Source organism: Sinocyclocheilus anshuiensis, unplaced genomic scaffold, assembly GCF_001515605.1.
Source record: "Sinocyclocheilus anshuiensis isolate Anshui unplaced genomic scaffold, SAMN03320099.WGS_v1.1 scaffold566, whole genome shotgun sequence".
In the NCBI taxonomy this organism is placed as follows: domain Eukaryota; kingdom Metazoa; phylum Chordata; class Actinopteri; order Cypriniformes; family Cyprinidae; genus Sinocyclocheilus; species Sinocyclocheilus anshuiensis.
The window spans coordinates 1805427-1815706 of record NW_015542410.1 but is presented as its reverse complement, the minus strand read 5'-3'; the positions used below and the strand labels follow the sequence as shown (position 1 = coordinate 1815706).

General features: G+C 37.3%; 1 protein-coding gene across 3 annotated transcripts; it reads left to right on the top strand.

Annotated features, from left to right (window-relative positions):
- On the top strand, positions 1-10150 carry LOC107693368 (voltage-dependent calcium channel gamma-4 subunit-like). Of its 3 annotated transcripts, none has more exons than XM_016492719.1 (6): positions 1-65; positions 2949-3239; positions 4954-5181; positions 7765-7848; positions 7990-8130; positions 8936-10150. In XM_016492719.1, the coding sequence occupies exons 2-6, from the start codon at positions 3209-3211 to the stop codon at positions 9724-9726; spliced, it is 1275 nt and encodes a 424-aa protein (XP_016348205.1). In that variant the 5' UTR covers positions 1-65; positions 2949-3208; the 3' UTR covers positions 9727-10150. The 3 variants fall into 3 exon arrangements, with proteins under 3 accessions (XP_016348205.1, XP_016348207.1, XP_016348206.1); XM_016492721.1 differs by lacking the exon at positions 1-65 and adding an exon at positions 2801-2817; XM_016492720.1 differs by lacking the exon at positions 1-65 and having other exon boundaries at positions 2929-3239.
- The last annotated feature ends 130 nt before the right edge of the window (positions 10151-10280 follow it).

Genomic DNA, 10280 nt, shown 5'->3' with positions numbered 1-10280 from the left:
CTCCAGAAGCCGCCTCAAAGAATTACGACCAAAAAGTAACAGGGATACATGTCTAAACTGCAAAGGTAAGGCGAGAAAACGTCAAGCAGTTACATTTTATGCGATTTGACACAATTTGTACAACACATAGCCTGTTTATTTATAGAATTTCAGAAATGAATCGTGGAATTTAACGGACGCTCTGTGGTCGCTTTACTTGACGCGCGAAAGCTTCAGTCGATTGTTAAGCGCTTCATTCGAATCAGTTTTTGTGTTATTTATGTATTGTTATTAAGAACGTGTTTTATGCTGTTTCTATACCCAGTTGTTTGTGAACACTGTGAAATTGCTAAATCGTTTGACTCGCGTCTCGATGGCAGATGCGCGAGCTCAATGGAGACGCGCGCGGACTGAACGCTTCTAGTAACGCTCTCAGGAGAAACATCTGTCAGTCATTTTGATAGCTGAGGGAGATCAGTCATTGGTTTTATGTTGTATCATCCCCTTTAAGGCGAAAACAACAAATCATTGATCGAATGAAGGTCCGCTGGAACTGCAATATCGCTACGTGTTGCTCTAGTGGTAGCCTAGTACTGACCTATACAAACAAGAGATGTTAATTGACACTTTATACTTGACAATTTAGGTGATAAATTGCATTTATACCCGTATATTAGGCTATATCATTATAAATGGGTAAGTCTACCTTAAAATGATTGGATGCTTCTTCATTCCTTTCTTCATTTATTCGTTCAAAAAACGCAAATGTCTCTTGGTGCTCATTAACCTAGTGCCAATGCATGTTAATGAAAATGCGGTCACTTTAAATGGCTCTAAATGCCTTTATATGTGACAATAGCAACAATGAAAGCAATGGAAACTGGCTGCATGTGCAGTTTAAATCACTGGTTTATAGAGGTTTATTCCTCTATACACTGTACAACAATAGCCAGAGGAATCCGGCTCGCTCTGATTTCCTCCCCGCTATCGATTGAACATTGTCTCCGTGTACTGGAAGCTTGTGACACTATAACAAATTCCTTGTATGTGCAAACATACTTGGCAATAAAGCTCTTTCTGATTCTGATTCTGATTCTCTTGTTGTATGAGATAGGCAAGGTTGAACCATTCCTGCAAGGCGTTTGAATCCTCTGTTGTTTCTATCAGACATGACACATGGTTGCCATGTTATGTGAATGTTTCACTGCTGGGAGGCCATTAATGCCCTACAGAAGCTCATTCATATGTATCATTGAAACACTAGCTTGCCTTTTCTCCACAGACTTGGCTAATATGTGGCCAGAGGATACCCTGCTGTTTAGTGCCTCGAAGTATTGTTTTTTTTATAGTATTTCAGTATTTTTTATATTAGGAAACAAAATCTTTAAAGTTATCATTGTAATTGTAGCCTAATAATAATATGTATAATAATGCATAGTAATACATATGAATGGAATTTTTATTAGGCTCTTTGAGTCCAAAAGTGTTGTGAGCAAAAACTGCATGAACTGTAATCAGATCAAGTAAAATATTATTTTTTACAAACATTTATTTAGTTAAAGGTATAATAATAATAATAGTTATTATTATTATTATTATTATGAAATTCATTACATGTAATAAATTTTCAATAAAAGAGACAGAAGGTCAAAATGCATATATTATCACTTTTTATATTATAAATTAAAATATTGATTTTGGCATAATAACAATAAAGTTATGTTATTATTAATTCATTATTATTGTATTTTTCTTATGTATGATTCTATATAAAATCTTATTTTATTGTTTTCTGTCACCAGGGTATATTATTCTTTTTTCTTTCTTCTTTTTTTCATATAAAATGTATGTAGGTGTGAGATGTTTCCATTAGGATCTTTGCAGAGACCAAAAGTTTTGTGAGCAAAAACTGCATGCACTTTAATTATATTACAGAATAAATTAAAATATGATTTTAAAAGGTTTGTGTTTATATAGTGACAGATATGATCTTCTTCTTCTTCTTCTTAATCATATTCTTGTTAAATTCAGTACATGCATAATATATGTGTAAGAAATGTCTTAATAAAAGTTGCCTTAAAGTTGCTTTAATTTATTATATCAATATTTGTACATTAGAAATGAAAACCCTAATTTTGGCATATAACAATAATAATATTTCAATTATTTATTCAGTATCTAATATTTTTTTATTTTAGACTTCATTGTCTTCTTCCACGTTTTTCCATCCATCTATCTATCTATCTATCTATCTATCTATCTATCTATCTATACACACACACGTGAATAAATGTATGTAGGTGTGAGAACTTTTCATTTGTATAGTTCTGGAGGACTTTTCATGTGTTTATCTGATGGCATTTATCATCCTTTGTGTGTGTTCAGCTGTGGTGTTTGTTACCATTTGGTTTCCAGTTTCTGAGAATGGGCATGAGTGACAAGACTCTGAACATACAGAACAGAACTCTAAGTAACCGCCTATTAGAGTCTGAACTCGTCATGGGGGGACAGATCAGCTGTCCTCGCTGTGCATGTCATTACCATATCACCATACGGCCAGAAAAGAGCGCTGATCGAAGCCACCTGCCAGGTGCGTTCTGAACATCCATGACAGTCGAGGCACACACATACACTAGCATCACCTCACGCACTAACATCACACACACCATCCTGTTCTGTTCTCGACTTCAGAATGCACTGTTGCCATGGTGACGGAATGGTGCACGCTCTGTCTTGCTTTCTCTCTATTCTCTTTTTCTTTATATATCCCTCGCTCTTCCCGCAGATGTATGGGCGACGTAACAATCTAGATTCCCCGCTCACCTGGATCAAATACATGTACTGCTGTCATGATAATGATCATTTAATGGCAAGAATGCAACCTCAAGCTGTTTTTTCTTTCCTCCAGCGTGCACCTTAAACATGTTCTGTCTCTTTCAGCTCTGTTCTCATCATTTCTTTCTCCTCAGGAGGAGAAGCAGTAGGATTCCTGCCATGAAATCTCTCTAAGAGGAGAAAAGCAGCGAAACCTAGAAAATCTACACCCACCCACGGGCAGGAGAGAGAAAGAAAGAAAGAAAGAAAGAAAGAGAGAGAGAGCGAGAGAGAGTGAGCGGAGGGGAGCGTGAAAGAGGGGGGGAATAAAGAGCGAGGGATAACAGTCGATGGATGCTGCTTGGACGCTCTGGTCGGTACAATCTTTAGTGACAAGGACCGGAGAGCTGCAGGGATGGATGGGAAGGGAAGACACATTCCTCCAGGTAATCAGATCTCATTAATGGCCGCCGGTGCTGTGAGACCACCGTGTCTCATGCTTGTTGTCATGTTTAGTGAAATGCTCTTGAGTGAGAGTCTGAACGAGTTCCGCTGGGTGACGGCATCATTTTCAGCTTGCTGTTGTCTTACCGGGGAACTTTCTTGCAGATGACTTCAGATCTCCAAAAGTGTTAATTGTCAGTCTTCGTTTATGCATTCTGCTTGGTTTCTCATGATTGAGTTCATTGTGTTCGTTTGTTACTCAACTCTCTATTTGTAATACTTGATTGGTCAATTGTGGAAACTGAGCTGTAAAATGTTTTTGTATAGTATTTGACTGTTGTCCATGGTAACATGCCAGTTGCTACTTTCATGTCACTCAGATTGAAGACATTGCTATATTGTAATGAAACATTTGAGCTATATATATATATATATATATATATATATGAAATAATTATTATATTAATTTTATACATGAATATAATATTAATATTGCAAATAAATATACATAAAATTATATTTATTATATAGAGAGAGAGAGAGAGAGAGAGCAAGAGTGAGTGTTGTTGCACATTGTAATTAACTGTTTTTCATAACATAAACTTCAAGTTCATCTACAAGTAAAAAATATAATAATCACTCAGTATTTCATATCCACATTTATTTTTTAGTAAGTAAGTATCAATTTAATAAGTAGCATTAATGTACAGTCAGCTGGACATTATTGCAAAAGTTTAGCGTTTATATTTTTTGATAATTAGCTGGCTGTTGAGATTCTATATATACTGTAGAATTTATTTTATATATAGAATATATAGAATATATAGAATATTTAATATATATATTTTTAGCTATTTTTGTTTTTCATGTCAATTAATAATTTGGTTCTTTTTGAATTTGCACAAAAATGAAGATTCAACTGTCCATAATTAGGAAATGGTGGCCATGTATATTCAATCTCATTTGTATCACTGTTACCGAAATCAGTTTTTTAAGTGTTGTATTAAACACAAAACGTCAGTCACATGATTGCACTCATATGCTCTGTAATATAGCACTGTCTGAGAACTATTTTAGATTCACTGAACAGAGATTTTGGTTCAACTATTTATTTTTTGCAGTAAACATTCACTGGACATATTTAGCTTTATTAATCATAAACAACCTAATCTACTGCAAGGAAGCAATGGACCACATCCCTAAATATCTTTTAGTCCAGAACAATTCAAGAACGTTCACATGCTTGAACTGCTCCTTATAAAAGATCTATCCATGCAAATAAATGCTCAGTTACAACTGTCTCGTGACTGTTCACAGTTACTGTCTGGCAACTACGTGCCCAGTGGGACTGTGAGCAGTTTGGTTATGATCTAAAAGCTATGACCTTTTTGACCTCTCTATTTCTTTAAGGTATATTCAGATGTTGCATTGGCATTTGCTCATGATCGTAGTAACCTATATTTGGACAGGCTGATGTCATTTGTGCATCTTGGCTCCGAATGTCCTCACAAAATGCAACTGATCTCCCAACACTCGATATGTCCTGCAGGATCACACATTCATCTCATCTACTTGTTCTTGTAACCTTGGACTCCGATTACAATCTTTCTTCATGTTTTTTATTCATACCCAATTTTAACACTGTCCACTTCACCCAGCTTTCTGTTCACACTCTCTTAGCCGCTCATTTAACCGTGTTTCTGTTCCCGACTCCAGCCATGGTGTGGTGCGAGCGGGGAATTCAGGTGCTTCTCACCACTGTGGGAGCATTCGCAGCCTTCGCCTTGATGACCGTGGCCATTGGCACGGACTACTGGCTGTACGCTCGGGCCTTTATCTGCAACAGCACTGCCAACTCCTCTCAGGATGACCCCCACAACAAGGACAAGAAGGATCCTGGAGCCCTCACCCACTCCGGCCTCTGGAGGATTTGCTGCCTGGAAGGTAAGTGAACGGCTGTGTTTGTGTGTGGGGGCGAAGGAATGGGCCATGTATGTATGTAAGGAGGAAATTATTCATGAAGGAGGTCCCCACCTGTGCAGTTTGTGAAAGTGATTCATGGAAGTTATATTGCAGAAGGAGAAATGGTTGGATTTGAGATTGTGTTATACGGTCTGGACGACCGACCTTACATTTGAGTTCTTTTTTGCAGCTCTGTTTTGATCAATGCCACTTAATAGACATTTTTAGAGGAGCAGTTCAAGTGCTCAAGAGCTTTTTCAAGTGCATTTTATGAATAACCATGAATGAACCTGTCGGGAAGAATAGTTGGGGTCAGTAAGATTTAAGATTTAAGATTTAAGATTTTCAGGAGCCATAATTCTAGTCTTGAGTGTCACATGATCCTTCAAAAATCATTCTAATATGCTGATTTGATGATTAAGAAACTTTTATTATTATTATTATTAATGTAAAAAACAGTTGTGCTGCTTAAAATGTTTTGTGAAAACCATGATTTTCTCCCCCAGGATTCTTTAATAAATAGAAAGAATTTTCATTTATTTGAAATAGAAATCTTTTGTAACATTGTAAAAATCAATTGAATGTATCCTTGCTGAATAAAAGTATTAATGTCCTAAATTAAAAGTACTGCTCCCAATTCTATAATTTTACCATTATTAATTTTTTTCAGTCTTTTACGACATTTAAATTGCAATTTAAAAGAAATCAGAATCAAATCGTTGCAGAATTAAGCAGTGAGGTGACAAAATTCACAAAATAACATGGCCTCAAATGCCTTATTCGTTTTGCAAAACGACTACAAAATAATAAAAATATTAAGGACACAAATTCTCTTTGAAATTTTATCACATGATCACAATCAGTCTACAAATGTCAACTTGCGATTCAATTTTGGCTTCCACGTGAAAGCATTGTTTTCTCCATTAGGATCTGTTTCTTCCTGACTGCAGTCATATTTATTCACTCTTAAAAAAAACTTATGTTAGCACATGAAGTACATTTTTTAGATTTAGGAAGCTTGTTGTTACAGAGGAAACAACACCAGGGCACTGAGTCAGAACCCTAACACAAACTGATTTCACTGTCTAGCTTGAGGGTTACTTTAAAGTTATCAAAAGCATTCTGGGAAGCGCTGCCTCCAGATCCTTTTAACCATTGCGCTCTGCAATGCAGGGTATCCATGTTAAGCTAGTTGTTTTAACAGTAGTTGCTCTAGCCAGGTCTCAAGAGACAGGTTTGAAACAAAAATGGGCTGTATTGTTTCCATTTGCATTAGAAACCTAGAAGAGTGCATGTCAATGGCTATGATTATGTGGTGCGTCATCGCAGGTCAAAGGTGCCATGCTGCTCTCTCGTTGCATTTGCAGCATAATCAAACCAGACAAAAACAAAGTCATTTTGACTTATTATTGCTCACTTTGGTTTTCTGCTTTATATAGCGCAAACTGATCTGTTCTTTAAGGGAAATTCTTTACTAATAGTGTTTCTTACAAAATGGCACTGTCCACTATATATGTGACCCTGGACCACAAAACCAGTCATAAGGGTCAATTTTTTGAAATTGAGAATTATACATCATCTAAAAGCTCAATAAATAGCTTTCCATTGATGTATGGTTTTGTTAGGATAGGACAATATTTGGCCGAGATACAAATATTTGAAAATCTGAGGGTAATACTGAGAAAATCGCCTTTAAAGTTGTCCAAATGAAGTCCTTAGCAATGCATATTACTGATCAAAAATTAAGTTTTGATATATTTACGGTAAGAAATTTACATAATTTTGACCCATACAATGTATTGTTGGCTATTGCTACAAATATACCCGTGCTACTTATGACTAGTTTTGTGGTCCAGGGTCACATATTGCATTTAAAATATGAATACTTTTTGCAATAAGAATTCTGTTGCAAAAGCCTCTACACATAAGTGTCATATTTCACTTTTCGTGATTTCAGACTGATTTTTTTCAACTAATTTATTTATTTATTTACCATGGCACTGTATATTCTGTGCTCCCAGTGAAAACCCAAAGGTAAAACAGTTTCATAGAAATATTAATGCCTTCTTGGTCATCCTTATATACTAGAAAAGCAAAAATAGGAATAAAATGGGGGGGGCACATTAAAAGGCATTAAATATTCTCGTTTGCCATCTTGTAGCATGAAATGAAAACAGGAAGCACTGGGAGACACTGGGCATATGCAGTGCATCAACATGTCTAAAGGGAATGGTTTATATCACACAGGAGAGCACTGCATGACGCCTTTTACCTGGGGTGACTCACAGCCATTGACATCTACTCTGAATCCATTTCCAACAAAACACCTCACCGACTGTTTGACTGAACTCCATTCAGACACCTTTTTTTTCTTTTAGCCTTTTGTCAGTTTTATTTATAGGGATATTGAGAAATAAGACAGGAAATGATTAGGGGAGACTGGACTGGGCAATGTTGCAGGCTGAACTCAAACAAAGTTACCCAAGCAAGTGTTGCGTCACCCATTTATTTTAGTTTGTTCAGAATTGACACTTTTAAATGATCTCTCTCTTTGATTCTCTTTAGGATTGAAGAGAGGAGTATGTTCCCAGATTAATCATTTCCCAGAGGATGCTGATTATGATCAGGATGCTGCAGAGTACCTTTTACGTGAGTCAGGAGTGTTGATTTGTGCATGTTTTATGGACTATAACTGATTTTTACATTATAAACACAGGGGTATGGGAAAAACCAATGCATCTGAACATATGTTTTTTGACATTTTTTGTTTGTTTTATTTTATCTTCTCAGGTGTAGTCAGGGCCTCCAGTATATTTCCTATCCTCAGTGCCATATTATTGCTGCTAGGTGGAGTGTGTGTGGCTTCTAGTCGGTTCTACAAGACCAAAAGACACATCATTTTGGGAGCAGGCATTTTGTTTGTAGTGGCAGGTAATATTTCTCATAGTTGTAGAATCCTAATTTACAGTCATTTGTGATGGGGTGAATTCACTAAACTTTTTTGACACTTTTGTGTGCCGTATTTCCATGTCTTATTCACTAATTACCTACAATCCAGCAAATTATATCAGTGTTGTTATTATTAACTAGAACTTATATTTAAAATATTTTCGTTAATTAAATAAAAAATAAATATTAGATTAAAAACTTAAAAACGTTGCATTGGCAAGTAACTGAAATAAGTTGAAGTACTAAAATTACTAAAAATAAATGAAATTTTAAAAAGTTAAAAAGCTTACTAAAAATGATAAAAACAACAAAATTACAAAAATTTTAACTAAAACTAAAATGAAACTTAAAATATAAAAATAATTTAATTCAAAATGTTAATAAATACTATTAGTATATAAATAATAGTAAAATAACAATGATTTAAATGTCTTGTTTTTATATTAAAAATAAAAAATGTCATTATTTAAGTCTAAGTATTAAATGTTAAAAATAATTAAATGCCAACATTTAATCCATTGTCATTCTTTTCAGAAAATCACACCTAATTTCTATGCAAACTAAGTTTATTATAGCACATTATTCAAGTCAGCGCTATTAGCCTGGTGTAATTTATATTTGGCTGTCATGATTAGAGATTTTATAAACAGAATTTAGTTTCAACAAACTACGGCACCAACAAGTGTGAATTCACCCCAAAGTGTTTAAATCCTTGCTTTGTATTAAAAATAAAACTGCTGACCTAAACAAACAAGCAAAAAATAAATTTTATCTTGAATTGATCCAGGCCTGAGCAACATCATAGGTGTCATTGTATACATCTCGGCGGCGCTCAGCGACATCTCTCCCAAAAAGGACGAGGACAAGAAGTGGCACTACTCCTACGGCTGGTCCTTCTACTTCGGCGGCCTGTCGTTCATCCTGGCGGAAGTGGTGGGCGTGCTGGCCGTCAACATCTACATCGAGCGCAACAAAGAACTGCGCTGCCGCTCGCGCACCGACCTCTTCCGCAGCACGACCTCGGCTGTGTTACGCCTGCCGGGTTACCGCTTCCGCCGGCGCTCCTCCCGCTCCAGCTCGCGGTCCACAGCGGAGCCGACCCGCTCCCGTGAGCAGTCCCCCACCTCCGCCATCTCTCCCAAGAACTTCGGCCCGCCCCTGGCCACCGGCCCACCGCCCTTTTCGGTAGCCACGCTTCCCAATCCGCACACGCACTCCGGAGGAGGCATGGGGGATATATCCATGTACACGCTCGGCAGGGAAGGTAAGCCGCCCATGTACGGTACAGTCGACCGTGCCACGCTCTACCAGCTGCACAATTACTTTCCGACGAAGGAGGGCGGCGGCGGCGGAGCGATCATGACGGGAACGCTGCCTTCTCTCTCCAAGTCGAACCTGGCTGCGTCGACCAACGCCACCCTCAACACCTCGTCTTCCTCTGGCCCCCAGCAGGCACCGCTGTCCGCCGGCTCCTCCGCCACCATGGAGAGGGATCGAGGGATGGGAACCTTGGATCGGCTTGGTAAAGGAGACAGTTCAAACACTAACACTCTCAACAGGAGAACAACACCTGTGTAACGGAAGGCTGGAGGGGGGAGGGAAGAGAGTGGCGGGGAAAACAAGCGATTACATGAACTGGAAGTAAAGGGGGAGGGAAAAAAAGAGCAAGAAAGGGCTGAGAAACAAAACAAGGTCCGCTTGCAAGACGACAAAGAAGTGAATAAGAAGGCAATACATCCTCTTTTTTCTAGTTTTTGAACATGGTGACTTGAGTAACAGAATTCCATCCGCACTTCTTATTGATTCATGCTGAAATACTCGATGTGTGTGATGGTGATCTTTCGGTTCTTCGAGCTCTTTCAATTCCAGTGCTTTATCATCAGGTTATGTCTGTAACTTATTTAGCATTCCAATATAGTTGATGTTTTTCTTTTTTAATATGCCAATTGTTATTGCTGGGTTAACTTATACATTATACATTTTTATCAAGGTATTTTGTTTTTGCACAGTTATACATTTTAATTTATTTCCTCTCGACTGATAAACTCAAACTGTGATTTTTTTCTTGCATATGTTGACACTATATTTCACGATGTCATTCAGTGTCAATGTGTTAATTCTGCGAGAGTGTG